The following is a 17,934-nucleotide window of genomic DNA, read 5'->3' on the forward strand; positions in this document are numbered from 1 at the left end:
GTTCATCTAATATCCCCATGACACTATATTTAATTCTGAAATATCATGAGTGCGTAATTACGATATTATAGCTATTAAGGACGACTGTTTTAAAGGCATATTTTCTGTTCTCAAACCTTTACACCGAGTTTAAAAAAGCCTTTTTTCAAAACAGAAATACGGACAGACGACACGCTGTTTATTCAAACCTTGTCAGACTCATCTCTAGAGCTGGCTACGAAGAGTCATGAAAAAATGCAAAGACCCCTCCAGGAATTTCCGTTAAGGTGTGAAAGACTCTTTTGCTTCTGAGAGAACAGGAGGCAAAAAGGGCTTCTTTAAAAGACTATTTAATTGGCTCCTTTGCTTTGTGCAACATTGACTCAACTAAATTAACATAACAGACATTTTGTGTAGTTGAATTATAAAAAGGGTTGAAAGAAGCCATTTTGGTGTGTGGCAGACGCTACCAGCAGACAGCTCTCAGCTAAAACACATGCGAGAGTTGGAGTCCCCCGCCACTTGGAGCTACAGAGGAGGTGCCCAGAAAGGAAACATCAAGGGTCCATTACAAAAGCAAACCAGTCTTCAAGTTTGCACTGGCTGGACCCATAAAGAAAAAGGACCTCCACCTGCTCCCCAAAGCTGCTGACCTGCTGAGTCCATCTGTACAGGCAACCTCCAGACAGATGACGATAGAAGTCATCGCAGATGCTGAATCTGACTTCAAGTTTAAAACCCTTCACTTTGGGAAGAAGGAATTCAAAGCAATGGGCCCACAAAGATGTCACAAAGGGACTGATTTGAAATCTCGTCTTTAAGTACCTTTTTTTTTAATCTTTATCTACTTTTAATCTTTGAATCTGTATTTTAGTTAATAATTTCATCACTTTTACCTAAGTAACTTTCAGCAGTGGTCTTAGTAATAAACTAACCTCTATCTTGTTTAAGACTAAAGCTCATCTGCTGCATTATTTTTAATTGACTCACTCAAATTAAAAGGGGGCTACATACATGCAAATTCTTAGCTTGGGGATACTTTAAGGAAATGTCTTTTACGTGGTCATGACATGAAATATCATAAAACAGCTTGTGCTCAAGTCTGAATCTGGTTTGCAGAGATATGCCTCATTTTTCCACATCAGCTTTGACATGCAATTGGTAAATTCTTATTTCAACCATAGCTCTCATTTTATGAATCATTCACAGACATACAATTTATACATAAATCAATTTCTTCTCATCTTAAGGTTTTCCTTTCCTGTGGTTGCAGCTAAAACAGCCATCTGGTCTGTATTTTGTATCTAAATGATTGCTTATTCCATAAATTCTATTTTGGTCATAGGATTCATTACTGCTTTTGGAACATCGCTGCATGCAAATTGCCTAAAAACAAACAGGAAGGTGATTCATTGGTTGTGAAACACTTTGGTTCCAGAGGACAGAAAAATTGCATTAAAAATACTTAATTCTCCCTTTTTCAACAAGAACCCATTTTACTGAGGCCACAACGACTTCTTAATTTGACGTCCACGTTTCCATTATCTGATGAGGTACAACCTTCCCCAAAATAACACTGTAGAAACATGACTCAGTAGACATGTTTCTTCTAACCAAGGAGCAGCAGCTCTGTATTACATCAGAGAGATAGGACAGCAAAGTAGAGCTCAGGTAGGAGATCTGCCCTGATGTGACTGAACGGCAGAGCAGAATCGTGGGGCTGTACAGCCTATTCCTGCTCCTATTTCTTATGACAACACATTTACAGCATGGAAACTCATCATGCAGCCGTACAGGCCTATACAGGTGTATATGCTCCCACGAGCATCCTCCCATCCTCCTCTTCATCTAACTCCATCAATATATCCTTTTATTCCTTTCTCCCTCATGTGCTTAGCTTCCCCTTGAATGAACCAATAAACTACTTGCCTCAACTTCTGCCTTCGGTAGAGAGGTCCATATTCTAACCATTCTCTGCATAAAGAAGTTTCTCCCCAGTTGCCTATTGGATTTATTTGTGACTACCTTATATTTATGACCCTAGTTCTAATCTCATCCGTGAGTGGAAACATATTCACCGCGTCTATCCTATCAAACTCTTTCTTAATCTTGAAGACCCCTATCAGGTCACCCATCAGCCTTCTCATTTCAAGAAGTAAAAGGCCCAGTCAGATCTAGCTTTCCCGATAGGTATAGTGTCTCCTTACTGTTCCTTCACAGTGTCACATCTGCTCTAGAGAATTTCACTGTCAATTATGCTTTTTTGAGCAAAGTATTGAAATTGACTGATTTTGAAATCAGACCAAGCTCCTGAATAAAAGACTAGTCTGGTGTACTCACTACCAATAGAGGTCCAAAGAGAGTGAACATGCAGTTCTCAGGCTAACCAGAAATCAAGTTATTTTCCTTAAAAGACTCGAGAGTTCCCACACATTTACACCACAGGATCAGTTCATTGGGTTAATTTGTGGAAAACAAACAGTACGAGCACATCACTCCACTAAATCTGAAAGTTGACTGAAGAGACTGGGTTGACATGTGGGAACCAGAGCAAATTGGAAACAAAAATCAATAGTCTTCATACCTGGAGGGTAGATTATAATGCAGCTTTAAAAAAATATGTTTGGAAAAGTCCAGGAGATTAAACACACAACCTGACAGAAGTTACAGATCACCTCCCTTTCCAAGATAAAAGGGGCATATCTTAAAAGCCTCAGGTGTAGGTTTAAAATAATGCGGAGGAAAGGTTCTCTGCTTACAACCACCAACTTTCAATGTCAGTAGTCCAGGCAGGTGTTACTTGCAGACAACATAATTTTGAGAGCTGTAATTTAATTTAAGCTGTGCTTGTCTCAGAATGCTGTGTACCCATTGATCAATCCCAAATTTGAAGAAAGCGGCTTCAACAAGGACACAGCTTTTCACAATTACAAACCAGCTCATTGCTGAAAGTTGCACTGCATAATTTGAACTGAATCTAGCCAAAGTACATGAACTGCAAGTACAGAGTGCAACTACTATGACATATGGATAATAGCTACATCCTGAAGAAATACAGTTGCAGCCACGCCCATTATATAAAGAACTCACTAAATGGTCGTCCCTTATTTAAGCACAAGTTTTTCTGGGGAGATAGTGGCATGGTAGTATTGTCACTGGACAATCTAGAGACACAGGGTAATGCTCTGGGACTTGGGTTCAAATCTCACCACGGCAGATAGTGAAATTTGAATTTGTTAAAAAAAAGTCTGGAATTAAAAGTCTGATAACCACGAAACCATTGCCAATTGTTGTAAAAACCCATCTGTTTCACTAATGCCCTTGAGGGAAGGAAATCTGCCATCCTTACCTGGTCTGGCCTACATGTGACTCCAGGCCCACAGCAATGTGGTTGACTCTTAAATGCCCCCTGAACAGGGGCAATTGGGGATGCATTAAATGCCGGTCTAGCCAGCGACGCCCACAAAAAAAAAATTTGCAGTTCAAGTCTCACTTCAAATACTTGAGTACGTAAATCCAACTGGTATCTCTTTCAAGGAGCAGGCTGCATGAAGAATGGACTGATTGTGGTGACCAGGATTGGGATTTTATTAGTACCGTTTGACACAGAGCAGTATATCCACAAACACCATTAAAAGAGTTTACTTTCATGATCTACATAACGGATTTTCATGAATAGATAAATGAAGGGAATAGGTCTTGCTCCAGTGGAATCCTATATAATGGACATGAATTTTAATTTTGGGTATACATCTGATGTGTGCTCTTCTGGAGTTGATCATGTACCACCAACACTAACACATGGCTTAGAGTCTGCTGCAGATCACCATGCATTCCAACACAATGATTGCTTTGCCAAGTACAGAGACAGGAGCCTGCTTAATGATCTTATTATTATGCAGTCGTTAACCCTCATGATGGCCTTTTGGGTAGCAGCTGCAGTTTTACGTCTTGTGGGAAAGTGGGAATTATGGCAAGAGCCCACAGCTAAAAAGCAGCTTTTTAAAACTCGATTGTAAAAAATGTTTTTAAAATTGTAAAAAAAAATCTTGGTTATCCAATAGCAATTTTTTCAGGCCAACTGTCTTTGAATTGTGCTGGGGGGTTGGATTGGGATGGGGTGCAGAAGGGGAACTGATACTCCCTAAAATCCTCCATGAAATTATAACTGCAAATGCATTAGAGGTAATTATGTGAAAAATTAGTACTGCACTAATAGGCTGAGCAAGAAACTGAAGCCAGAAACCCAGCTGCAATGTAATAACACAACGATCCAACCTGCAATGAGAAGGGCAACATTAGAAAGCACTTTACAAATTGTCCAATGATCATTCCTTGAATAGAATGCTACATCAATGAAACTGTTGTGTGGCAATTTCATGACATTATGACAGTGCCTGTCAGAAGGTTGTGAGTTCAAGTCCCACTCCAGGGCTTGAGCACAAAAACTCAGGCTGACACTTAGTGCAGCACAGGTCAGCAATGCCGTCTTTCGTTTGTGGCTTTACACCAAGCCTGCCTTTCAGGTGGATTTAGAATATCTCATGACTGTTTCGAAGAAGAGCAGGAAAGTTATCATCGGTCTCCTGTCCAGTATTTTTTCCTCAAACAGCATCACAAATCAGATTATCTAGTCATTACCACATTGTTGTTTGTGGGAAATTGCTGTGCACAAATTGGCTGCCATATTGACTTCACTGTAACAATGACTACACTTCAAAAGTACTTCATTGACGGTAAAGCGCTTTGAGGCATTTGGTGGTCATAAAAGGTGTTATATTAAAAGTTGCCTTTCTTTTACAATTGAAGGGGTCCAACTGTATGTCAGTGTTTACATAACTAAACTTGTCTCATTTGAACAGATCAATCAAACAGAATACACAATGGTACACACAACAACAATCTATTCGTTTTAGCCCTGGACCTTACAAATGTAGCCAAGCCGTTCGACCACATGCCCCTGAATCAAATTTTGGAATACCCTACATTTCTAGCGGCTCAATGTCCTTGGAAGTTACTCCTGCCAGAAGTTCCATGGACGATTGCTGATTCAATCTCATCCCTCCCCTTGGTTGCCCACTGAAGCTCAACCCTATTGTACTGCAGCGTTTGGATCTTGCCTGACCTTGCTTCAAACTCCACATCCACTCCATCAGCAATACTCCCTGCATTCAGCTTCGAAACATGGCTGCTCTCCATCCCTATCTATCTCCTGCCGTTGAAGAAACCATCATGCATGCCTGCTCACCTCCAGACATGACTTTACTCTTCGCTGACCCTATTCTATCTAATCAATAATCATTACGCATGCAAATCTTATGAAGGTGGTAAGGCAAGTTAAGGAGGCCATTAAAAAGCCTATGGTATCTTTGGCTTTATCAGAAAAGGCACTGATGTCAAAAACAAAGTTATGCAAAACCTTTATAATATACTGTTAGGCCTCAGCTGGAGTAGTGCGTTCAATTCCGGGCACCACATTGTAGGATGGAAGTCAAGGCCTTTGACGGGGTGGGGAAGAGATTTGCAAGCATAGTACCAAGGATTAAGGATCAAGGATTTCAGTCATGTGGAGTGACCAGAGAAGCTGGGTTGTTCTCCGTAAAGCAAAGAAGATTAACTGCAGTAGCGTTGTAGAGGTCGAGTGTGTTCACATGGATTAACTGGAGTTTTGATAAACATGTTCAAATTCATGGAGGTCTTTTGATAGACTAAATAAGGGGAAACAGAAACCGTTTCCAATGGCAGAAGAGTCAGTAATGAGGCAAAGATTCAAGGTGACTGGCAGGAGGGCCTGAGATTACAAAGCCAGTGAGTTGCTGTGACCTGGAAGGGACAGCTTGAAAGGGTGGTGGAAGCAGATTCAATAGTAACTTTCAGAAAAGAATTGGATAAATAGTAGAAAATTTACAGGACTATGGGGAAGGAGTAGGGGTGGGGCTAATTGGATAGTGTGACCAAAGAGCCGGCGCAGGTAAGATGGGTCAAATGGCCTCCTTCTGCAGATATATGTAGCTGGAATAGTAATCCAGGGACTCAGGATAATGCTCTGGGGACACGGCATATGGTGGAATTTGAATTCAATTAAAATCTGGAATTAAAAGTCTAATAATGACCATGGAACCATTGTCGATTGTTGCGTGAACAGCTGGTTCACTAATGTCCTTCAGGAAAGGAAATCTGTTGTCCTTACCTGGTCTGGCCTACATGTAATTCCAGACCCATAGCAATGTGTTTCATTCTTAAATGCCCTCTGAAATGGCCTAGCAAGCTACTCAGTGATAGTAAACCACTACTAAGTCACAAAAAAGGAATGAAACCAGAAGGACCACCTGGCATCGACCTAGGCACCAGAAATGACAACAGCAATCTCAGCCCTGTTGATCCTGCAAAGTCCTCCTCATTAACATCTGGGGGCTTGTGCCAAAATTGGGAGACCTGTCTCGCATACTAGTCAAGCAACAGTCTGACAAAGTCACCCTCATAGAATCATTTCTTACAGATAATGTCCCAGACACCACTAACACCATCCATAGAACCATAGAAAAGTTACAGCACAGAAGGAGGCCATTCAGCCTATCTTGTCCATGCCAGCCCAAGGACACTCAGGTACTCTTTCTAATCCCACCTTCCTGCACCCGGCCCTGCAGCTTACTTAAGGTGCAGATCTAGGTAATTTTTAAAAGAGTTTAGAGTTTCTGCTTCTACCACCAACTTGGGCAGCGAATTCCAGACACCCAGTAAACTCTGACTAAAAAGGTTCTTCCTCATATCCCCCCGACACCTTCTGCCACTTATCTTGAATCGATGTCCCCTGGTTCTAGAATTCTCCACCAAGAGAAACAATTTTATCCTGTCCATTCTATCTACTCCCCTCATAGTTTTATACACCTCAAATCAAGTCACCACTCAGCCTTCTTTGTTCTAAGGAAAATAACCCCAACCTATCCAAACTCTCCTCGTAGCTACATTTTTCTAACCCTGGCAACATTCTTGTAAACTCCCTCCCTGGGTATGTTCTGTCCCACCTGCAGGATAGACCCAGCGGAGGTGGTGGCACAGTGGTATACAGTCGGGAGGGAGTTGCTCTGGGAGTTCTCAGCATCGACTCCAGACCCCATGAAGTCTCATGGCATCAGGTCAAACATGGGCAAGGAAACCTCTTGCTCCTTACCACCTACCGCCCTCCTTCAGCTGATGAATCACTACTCCATGTTGAACACCACGGACAAAGCACTGAGGGTGGCAAAGGCACAGAATGTACTCTGGGTGGGGGACTTCAAAGCCCATCACCAAGAGTGGCTCAGTAGCACTACCACTGACCGAGATGGCCGAGTCCTAAAGGACATTGCTGCTAAACTGGGTCTGTGGCAGGTGGTGAGGGTGAGGGAACCAACAAGAGGGAAAAATACAGTTGACCTCACCTTCACCAACTTGCCTGCCACAGATGCATCTGTCCATGAATGTATCGGTAGGAATGACCACCACAAAGATGTTGTGAAGACAAAGTCCCATCTTCACATTGAGGATACCTTCCATTGTGTTGTGTGGCTTGACCACCGTGCTAAACGGAATAGATTTTGAACAGATCTAGCAACTCAGGACTAGGCATCCATGAGGCACTGTGGGCCGTCAGCAGCAGCAGAATTGTACTCGAACATAATCTGTAACCTTATGGCCTGGTTTATCCCTCACTCTGCCATTATCATCAAGCCAATGGACCAACCCTGGCTCAGTGAAGAGTGCTGGAGGGCATGCCAGGAGCAGCACCAGGCTTACCTAAAAATGAGATGTCAACCTGATGAAGCTATAACTACAGCTACTTGCGTGCCAAAACAGCATAAGCAGCAAGCAATAGACAGAGCTAAGCAATCCCACAACCAACGGATTAGATCTAAGCTCTGCAATCCTGCCACATCCAGTCCTGAATGGTGGTGGACAATTAAACAACTCACTGGAGGAGGAGGCTCCACAAATATCCCAATCCTCAATGGAGGAGGAGCCTAGCACATCACTGCAAAAAATAAGGCTGAAGCATTTGTTACAATCTTCAGTCAGAAGTGCCGAGTGGATGATCCATCTTCGCCCCCACTGGAGGTCCCCAGCATCACAGATGCCAGTTTTCAGCCAATTCTATTCACTCCACATGATACCAAGAAATGGCTGAAGGCACTGGATACTGCAAAGGCTATGGGTCCTGACAATACTCTGGCAATGGTACTGAAGACTTGTGCTCCAGAGCTTCCCACACCCCGAGCCAAGCTGTTCCAGTACAGCTACAACGCTGGCATCTACCTGGCTATGTGGAAAATTACCCAGGTATGTCCTGTACACAAAAAGCAGGATAAACCCAACCCAGCCATCACCCCCCGTCAGTCTACTCTCAATCACTAGTAAAGTAATGGAAGGGGTCATCAACAGTACCATCAAGCGGTACTTGCAACAACCTGCTCACTGATCCCCAGTTTGGGTTCTGCCTTGGCCACTCAGCTCCTGATCTCATTACAGCCTTAGTTCAAACAAGGACAAAAGAGCTGAACTCTCAAGGTGAGGTGAGAGTGACTGCCCTCAAATCAAGGCTGCATTTGACCGAGTGTGGCACCAAGGAGCCCTAGTTAAACTGGAGTCAATGGGAATCAGGGGGATAATTCTCTACATACCTAGCACAGAGGAAGATGGTTGTGGTTGTTTGAGGTGAGTCATCTCAGCTACAGGACATCACTGCAGGAGTTCCTCAGGGTAGTGTCCTCGACCCAACCGCCTTCAGCTGCTTCATCAATGACCTTCCCTTCATCATAAGATCAGAAGTGGGGATGTTCACTGATTATTGCACAATGTTCAACACCATTTGTGACTCCTCAGATACTGAAGCAGTCCATGTCCAAATGCAGCAAGACCTGGACAATATCCAGGCTTGGGGTGACAAGTGGCAAGTAACATTCGCGCCACATAAGTATCAGGCAATGACCATCTCCAACGAGAGATAATTCTAACCATCACCCTTGATGTTCAATGGCATTGCCATCACTGAATCTGCCATTATCAACATCCTGGGGTTTACCATTGACCAGAAACTGAAGTGGACTAGCCATGTAAATACTGTGGATACAAGAGCAGGTCAGAGGCTAGGAATCCTGCGACGAGTAACTCACCTCCTAACTCCCCAAAGCCTGTCCACCATCTACAAGGCACAAGTCAGGAGTGTGATGGAATACTCCCAACCATCCAGGACAAAACAGCCCACTTGATTGGCACTCCTTCCACAAACATTCACTCCCTCCACCACCGATGCATAGTAGCAGCAGTGTGTACCATCTACTAGATGCACTGCAGGAGTTCACCAAGGCTCCTTTGACAATCCCTTCCAAACTTACGACAAAAAGAACAAGGGCAGCAGGCATATAGGAACACCAGCAACTAGTAGTTCCCCTCCAAGTAACTCACCATCCTGACTTGGAAATATATCGCTGTTCCTTCACTGTCGCTGGGTCAAAACCCTGGAGCTCCCTTCCTAACAGCACTGTGGATGTACCTACACCACATGGACTGCAGCGGTTCAAGAAAACAGCTCACCACCACCTTCTCAAGGGCAACTAGGGATGAGCAATAAATGCTGGCCCAGCAGTGAAGCCCACATCCCATGAATGAATAAAAGAAAATGATTCTATCCCATTCCCCGAGTGCAATTAGCTTCCATCTTCATGGTTCCAGCCCATAGGTTTTCTCATCCCTTATCTAAGCAAAGCCTCACCCTCCCCTAGCTTTGTAACTACTCACAGCCCTACTTTCTTGACCTCTGCAACCTCCAACTGTATTTAACAGTGCACCCCCCAGCCATTTTGCACTGTGGAATTCCTTCATCAAACCGCTTGGTGTTACCACATCGCTCCACATTTTAAAAAGGCTCCTTCAAATCAACCATTTTAACAGAGCCTTTCATCACCTCCCTCTAACCAACAACTGCCCAGAGCACCTGATGCCCACGTTTAGCTACAGTGGTGAGTGCTGAAAAAGAGAGACATGTCTAAGCTTTTTGTCTTGCATTCATCAGGACACTTACAAAAATACCAATATAAGGAGGAAATCAACAATTTATACTGTATATGAAGAGAGTGCTGATTGGTTGGTAAGTGGTGTTGTCATGGAGAATCAGCGTAATTCTTAGCAAATTGAGGATTATTCAGCAAATGTTGTCCCAATTGCGGAATCACCTAATGTTGGACACTCTGTTTTGAGTTTTGCAATCACAGGCTGGTTGGGTACGGTCTGTACCTTGCCCGTTGCAAAAAGCGGCTGGGACATGCTGTTTGATACGATCCCCCAGTCTTTGGGACGTACGGCCTTAATACCCAGCATCACAATGGCACTGAAATTCACATACCACATTACTCATTTGTGTGATAGGCAGAATGTCTTTTTAGCTTGATGGCAGCATCCTGCTAGTGGTGAACACCACTCGTGTTGCTACTGCAGAGTTGCAGCGTGAAACAGCTAGCTTCACCGGTTGCTCAAATTTTTTGAGATACCTTGCCCTTACAGGATAATCTGAGGGTAGACTGGGCACTTTTCTGGGCCGAAAATGATGGTCTTAGGTTCGTTCATGAGCTTGCGCGATGTGATCTTATCAGGGTAGCCAATATTCTGCAGGATGCCTTTGATGTCCCTATTTCATCATCAAGCTTGCATGGCGAGCTAATGGTTGGGGCCCTATTCACAAGGTTGCCAATAAGACTAGTCTTATCATGTGGAACTGTAAGTATCCCAACGCATATAGGGACCAGTGAAGGTAGGCTTGCCATTGACCGTGGTAGAGAATCCCCTGGCAGATTTCTCAACCAGTACATCAAGGAAGGGGAGTTCATTTGACTGCTCCGTTTCAAAGATGAATTTGAGCGCAGATGGAGCCCATTAAGATATAAAAGGAAATTGTTACATGCAGCTGTGGATTTAAATATAGCAAACGTATCAGAAACATGCGAGGGTAGGAAGTTAGGTGTCATTCCATCGAAGGCACGTTTCTCATGGAACCCAGCAAAGGTGTTTGCAGGAGCTGGCCTAGAGGGGGTTCCCATGGCATACATGGTGTCATTAAAATTGAACTCAACTCCACGAGCTGCCGAGTTCATAGGTTCAATAAATATTGATTCACACAATGGTGGTGGGTCTAGATCACCATGATGTAGTGCTGCAGTGCAAATATCTGTAGCATCCTTAAGTGGAACATTGGTGAATAGGCTAGCAATGTCAAATGAATGCATGGACACAGCATTGCTATCGATATGCAAGTCCTGTACGGCCTTCGCAAATGTGAAAGAGTCCTTCACCGCATACCGGGAAAACATGGTCAAAACTGGTTGTAGCAATTCACCCAACCATTTGGCCAATTCATGTTGTGCAGAACCAGTCATAGATAAAATGGGGTGTAGAGGGACATCACCTTTGTGTGTCTTGGGCAGCCCATACAAACACGGACGCACCGAACCGTGAGGACAAATCCTGTAATATATATCGCGTGACAGCTCATTGCTCTTTGTCAGGAAGATATAATAATTCTCAATGTTATTGGAATTTATTGTTAATTAGAGTAGTAGTGGGGTCTGTGTCTATGTCTGTGTGTGTGAGATTTAATTGAGTTAAAGGCAGCTGGTGTGACGGCTTTGATGCATTAGAAGCTAGGTTTGAAATATTAAGTAGGTAAACATGGGAGAAGTTTAGAATGTAAGGTGTAAAAGGACATTTGCAATTTTAAATAAACTAGACAAGCTCGAATTCAAAAGTGGGAGTGAAATATTATGCCTAACCAGGAGAAGTTAAGAAACAGTGTGTTTATTTTTCTCAAAGATTACCAGTAAAATTAGTACTATGAGAAATTTTTATAATCAGAGAAGTAAAGTCCAAAGGCAAAGTAAAATTACTGGAAATTGCATTCAAAGGGGAAAATATGTATAAAGGAGAGATGGCTGTGTGTAAAGGCAGGCATTTTAAGATCTAACAAGTGTGAAAAGCCTTCAGCATCTACACCTCAAGCTGCTGTCTACAAAGAACTGAAGTTAAGGAAATTCACTTTGAATTGGATTGTTCAGGGTATCATATTTCTTTTAAAAACTATGTGTCTTTCTGTTACCTTAACGGAAGTATAAGTGGGAGTTAGATTGATTAGGGGATTTAGAAGTAATCATAATAATAATTTGTAGATGTATGTGCTTAGAATCATTTCTCGAATTAATAACTGTTTAATCTAGTTTTGTAAAGACCTATATGACTTGCTGGTCTTATTATTACTGAATTCAAAGCCCACATCTTGAAGCATAAAAATTGCAGAACTAGTTGTGGCAGTTGTCTCAAGTTTCCCTTTGGGATTTGAACAACTCAGTCAGCATTTACCATCGGCTATGCCGTAACATCTTACATAAGTCCAGCAGATGATTTTTTTTAGCTTACTTTCGAGCAAGCCTGTCCAGTCATGTTGAGCGACAGGTCCAAAGCATACAAATTTGGACCTGTCATTAAGAATGGCGTGCATTTTGCTGATAGGGTCATGCTTGTTAAGGATGAATATTCCTGTCCCTTTGTCAGATTTATTGATGTGTATGTCCGGGTTGGTTTTAAGGCGTTGCAACGCTGTAAGGCATTCGGGTTGCATGTGAATGTTGGACAGGTCATTCGGAATCCCATAATACGTGGGCCCAAGCCATTTGTTCACCATGCAAGCCTGATGATGAAATAGAGGCATCAAAGGCATCCTGTAGGATAATGAATCCCCTGATCAGATCATTTCACGCTGTGTATCACACAAGCTCATGAACCAGCCTAAGACCGTCACTTTCGGCCCAGAAAAGTGTCCAGTCTACCTCGGATTACCCTGAAAGGGCAAGGTATCTCAAAAAATTTGAGCAACACTACGCAGCAACAACATGGATGGTGTTTGCCACTAACAGGATGCTGCCATCAAGCCAAAAAGATGTTCTGCCTACCACACAAATGAGTAACGTGGTATATAAATTTCAGTGCCAGTGTGACGTTAGGTATGTAGGCCGTACGTCCCAAAGACTGGCAGATAGTATCAAATAGCATGTCCCAGCTGCTGTTCACAACAGGCAAGGTACAGACCGTACCCAACCAGCCTGTGCTCGCAAAACTCAAAACAGAGTGTCCAACATTAGGTGTGATTCCGCAAATGGACATTTGCTGAATAATCCTCAGTGCGCTAAGAATTACACTGACAACCAATGTAAGATCGTCAGTCGAGTTCGCAACATGACACATCTGCGTGTACTGGAAGCCACACATATTAATACACAGGGCCCCTGTTCTTTGCAGGCAGAAAGAACATGCACACACACACTGTGCCAAAAACAAAATAAGTGACTGCCATTCGCTGACTCATTCCTCAGGGCACTGCCTTGACCAATCAGGGTCAAGCTGCCTGGTTTAAATTTCAAACAATGCTTAGCAGTTAACTGCCAGTCACCATCAGAGGTGCAATCTCCATGGCAATGCCACCTTCCAACCAATCAGCACTCTCTTCACATACAGTATAAATTGTTGTTTTCCCCTTATATTGGTATTCTTGCGAGTGTCCTGATGAATGCAAGAGAAAAAGCTTAGACACGCCTCTTTTTTTTCAGCAATACATTGAAGAATTTATAGGAATACACCTTGTTTACCACTTGTCATTAACAGGCAGCAAGGGCTTTCCTACCTTTGGAAATTGACTGTATCCCCAACCAGAACAGCCAGCTATATTGATCCATGAACTGTTTTTCACAAAAATACCCAAGGAATTCAAAACATTTGCCTCTATTGAGTCGGGTTAGAATGATTAAATTATGAGGACAGGTTGTATGGACTAGGTTTGTATCCTCGAGTATAAACGATAAAGGGGTGATCTAACTGAGGCGTACAAAATGATACAAGGAATTGATAAGTTTGTCTTTATTTACCCCATCTCCTCTGATGGAGAAGTCCAGAGCAAGGGGACATAACGTTAAAATGAGAGGTAGATTTTTCAGGGGTGATGTCAGGGAAAGTTTCCTTCACATGAAATCTGGAACTCTTCCCCCTCAACCAGTCCTGAGACCAGGCTTTAATAGAAAATACTGAAACAATGATAGATAGATTCTAGTTCGCGTATTACGGTTATGAAATGAAGGAAGCTAAATGGAGATCGGCCACAACCTAATTCAGTGATGGAGCAGGTTCAAGGGCTGAATGGTCCCCTCCTGTTTCTATGTGCCAAGCAAAGAAATCTTACTTGTAATATTCAGCAGCCACGTCAAATTTTCCCAGGAATATGTGCGCATTTCCAAGATTGCTGTAGGCTCTTCTCTCAGCTGCTTTATCCCCAAATTCTTTCGCTATTGATAGACGCTGAGAAGAAAATTTTAAACAGTTAAGTCACATCTATTGGGTCTCTCAAATCACTCGAAACTGATGGATTAGATATTTCATGCTCTCTGCATTATTCAGAACTTTGTTAATTAATGGTAAAGTATCTTCCATCATCTGCTAATTATTATCTTAAACTGAGCATTTGCACACTGGCTGTCTAATGGGCGAATGCACTCATTTTACTCTGCGAAGATGACGGGTTTTTTAAAGAATGAACTTGGTTGAAATTTCTACTTGACACCAGCGCCCCCTATAGAAAATGATCTCCGGCAACCACGATAATCAGGCAAAATTTGTCTCCAGCACCTGCTGCTATGTTGCTTTGCCACAGAATCTTAAAATATACAGTTGGGAAAACACATTAAGACCAGAAATTGCCATTTTCATCCAATTTTGGCCTTCAAATTAAAAGCTCTATGTATGCATATTAAATTTGTTTGGTCTCAACCTCAGTGGAACACATATTCTCCTACCTCATTTCTGAAATATGGAGGGGCTAAAATGTGTAACCTTCCTGAAATATAAATTTTCTTGGAGCAACGGGATGGAGGATATGCTCCGGTCATTCTCCTGATTCTGATGTCAGTTGTGTTACTCAATGGGAGGGAATGGAAAAGGAGCGAACCACTCTCAGGTATTTTCCATTAGGCAGCTGAACATCAGCATTGGTGCAGGTCTGGTATCGGGCTTCCCTGAAATAGTGTAGTATGAGGGTTGGCAATAAGAGCACAGATTTAAGGTAGAGGCCAAAGCTCTGGAGGGGAGGTGAAGAAAATCTGTTTTTAATACAACAAATTTCACATATCTATCTTTCTTCAGTCCTGATGAAAGGTCATCGACCTGAAACATTAATTCTGTTTCTCTCCACAGATGTGGCCTGATCTGTTGAGTTTCTCTTGCATTTTTTGTTCTTATTTCAGATTTTCAGCATTTGCAATTTTGCAAAATCTTTTTTATGCCTGAAATGGAGGTGGAAGTAGATTCAAAAGGGAACTGGATAAGAATTTGAAGGGGTAAAATTGCAAGGTTGCGGGGAAAGAGCAGAGGGAGTGGGATTAATACAATTGCTCTTTCAAAGAGCTGGCACAGTCAAAATGGGCCAAATGGCCACATCCTATGCTATATTACCGTATGATTTTAAGAATGCCCAAAGATGCCCAGGGAATTTCAGCACATTATGCCTCACCAGTTGGGTATGTACTTTAGAGATTTTGCCTCAAAAGATGGGGTATACTAGCAGAGGCTGAAGGCTGCAGTATATAATGTCTATTGAAGGCTTCAAAGTTATTCATGGAACGAACAAGAGTACAACATCTAAGAAGAATACTGCCATTCTGTATGAAAAGATGGGACAAATGTTGAGACAAAAACGGAGGAGAAGCAAAGAATTTCATTTCAGGAAAACCCCATACAAAATGATAATCATGACACACTCAAACACAAATGTCACCTGCACATAGCTTATTACAATACGAGCTGACAACATTAGTGCAAACACAAAACCCATCCCCACTGATTCTTCCCATTTTAAGCAGGGGGGAGAAAACAAATATTTTCCTTCACCCTCCTTAAGGTCCCTGCTGCTGTACCACAATTGTTACTGTAAAAGATAGGTGGATGGATGACTTTTTCGTGAACCCCCCAACCCCGTCTTCTACCAATCATAGAATCTTATGGCACAGATGGAGACCATTGAGCTCATCTTTCTTGTGCCAGTTCTTTGAAGCTGTCCATTTCAGTCCCACAGCCCAGTTTTCCTCCCACACACTTGAAGAAGTCTAATCTGCAGGTTTATGTCCAACTGCCTTTTGAAAGTTCCTATGCAATCTGTTTCACCTACTCTTCCAGGCAGTGTTCCAGATATTACTAAGGTTCTGTGCAAAAAAAAAATGCTTCTCAGTTGCCATCTCATTCTCCTGTCAACTATTTTAAATCTATGACTTCCATTTATCCACCCACATGACAGATGAAACACTTTGTCCTTACCTGTTCCATCAAAACCCTACGTAACTCTGAATACCTCAGTTAGGTTTCTCCTTAACTTTCTTGCTCTAAGAAACAATACAGCTTCTCCTGTCTCTCCATAACTACCAATGCCACCCTTATTTCACAGCAGCTCAGAATCAGGGATTGGTCCATTTTTTCTATTGATTACTTCTCCACTGAAAACCAGCTGGGATTCAGAGTTTGTCTTTTTTCCTTATTCTTTTATGGAATGTGGGAGCCACCCATCCCTAATTGCCCTGGAACTGAGTGGCTGGCTAGGTCATTGCAGAGGGCAGTTAAGGATCAACTACATCGCTGTGGTCCTTTAATCACATGCAGGCCAGGCTGGGTATGGATGACAAGTTTTCTTCCAGACAGTGAACAAGATAGTTTTTTTACAACAATGATAATTATCATAACTTTATATTCCAGATTTATTAACTCAATTTAAATTCCACCAGGTGCCTTGGTGGGATTTGAACCCATATCCTGAAAGCATTAGCTTGGGCCCCTGTATTACTAGCCTAGCAACATTGCCACAAAGCCACCATCTCCCCTTGCACTTGGAACCAAGATCCATTCCCTCCACAGGACAACCAACCATCTGGAGTTAGATGATTGGACAAGACATGTATTTTAGCTCTGACTTTATGCCCTTGAGCTTACTCTTCTGCTTCTACTCTAACCACAAGAGGGATGAAAAATTAATTAGTTATCCAGCAATTATATTAAAAATCTATTATTAATATTTATGTGCTGGCTTACTTTCTGAACATTTGTGGCTCATTTAATGAATTTTCCACTGAGAATCAATAGCATGCAGACATCTCATATCTTTTATCTGCAGCATTATAAATATTAAAACTCTGCAATCAGATTTCTCCATCTAATAATGTCAATTTGCCCTGTATCAGTCAGTACTCAACACTAACCATATGTTACACCAATGAAAGCTCATAGTCTTCATATGTCACACAGGCAATGCAGCCATCTGGCCTGTACCACCCATTTATTAACAATGGGAGCTCCTTAATCCCAATATTATTACTGACTTAAAGACTAGTTGCAGAAAGTGACAACACTCTTCCTGGCCAGATGGCGATGATCAGGTAATTTCCATGTCAATCACACACTGCTATAAGTGCCTGTGAATGATTTTACACACAGAATTTGTATTACGCAACAACCCTCAACTCACTGCATTTTGCTGCAGAATTAATTGGGAAATGTTGCTGTAGCTCCAGTCTTTAGTTCTGTTTGTTGTAGCTCATAGAAACTCTTAAATAGACTCTGTAAACTGTTCGCTGTAGAGCACTGTTTAAATAAACTTTGATTGCTGAGTAAATAGAGATTGTTCATTATAAACTAGACTGCTGTATGTTTGGCTGCAAGACCTTAATCCCCCACTCCCAACTCATTGTCTGACACAGAGATGTCATTGACACTCTGATAAGGATGAGAATTCAGGCTCCTTTCTGTCTTCAGTCATATTCAATGCCATCTTCTGGATCACATCCTCCAATGCATCTCACCATAGAAATGCATGGTTCTTGAGGATCATGTTTTTTGGATGGTGGAGTT

General features: G+C 42.3%; 1 protein-coding gene across 2 annotated transcripts in view; it reads right to left on the reverse strand.

The window, feature by feature from the left end:
• The window catches only part of gpsm1b (G protein signaling modulator 1b), a 248,555-nt gene that overhangs the window by 126,117 nt on the left and 104,504 nt on the right, over positions 1–17,934 (reverse strand). For both annotated transcript variants that reach the window (XM_041194228.1, XM_041194230.1), the window contains exon 7: positions 14,231–14,346. In XM_041194228.1, the coding sequence (XP_041050162.1) occupies positions 14,231–14,346 (116 nt within the window). The remainder of the gene's footprint in view (positions 1–14,230; positions 14,347–17,934) is intronic.

Source organism: Carcharodon carcharias, chromosome 8, assembly GCF_017639515.1.
Source record: "Carcharodon carcharias isolate sCarCar2 chromosome 8, sCarCar2.pri, whole genome shotgun sequence".
NCBI classification, from domain to species: Eukaryota; Metazoa; Chordata; class Chondrichthyes; order Lamniformes; family Lamnidae; genus Carcharodon; species Carcharodon carcharias.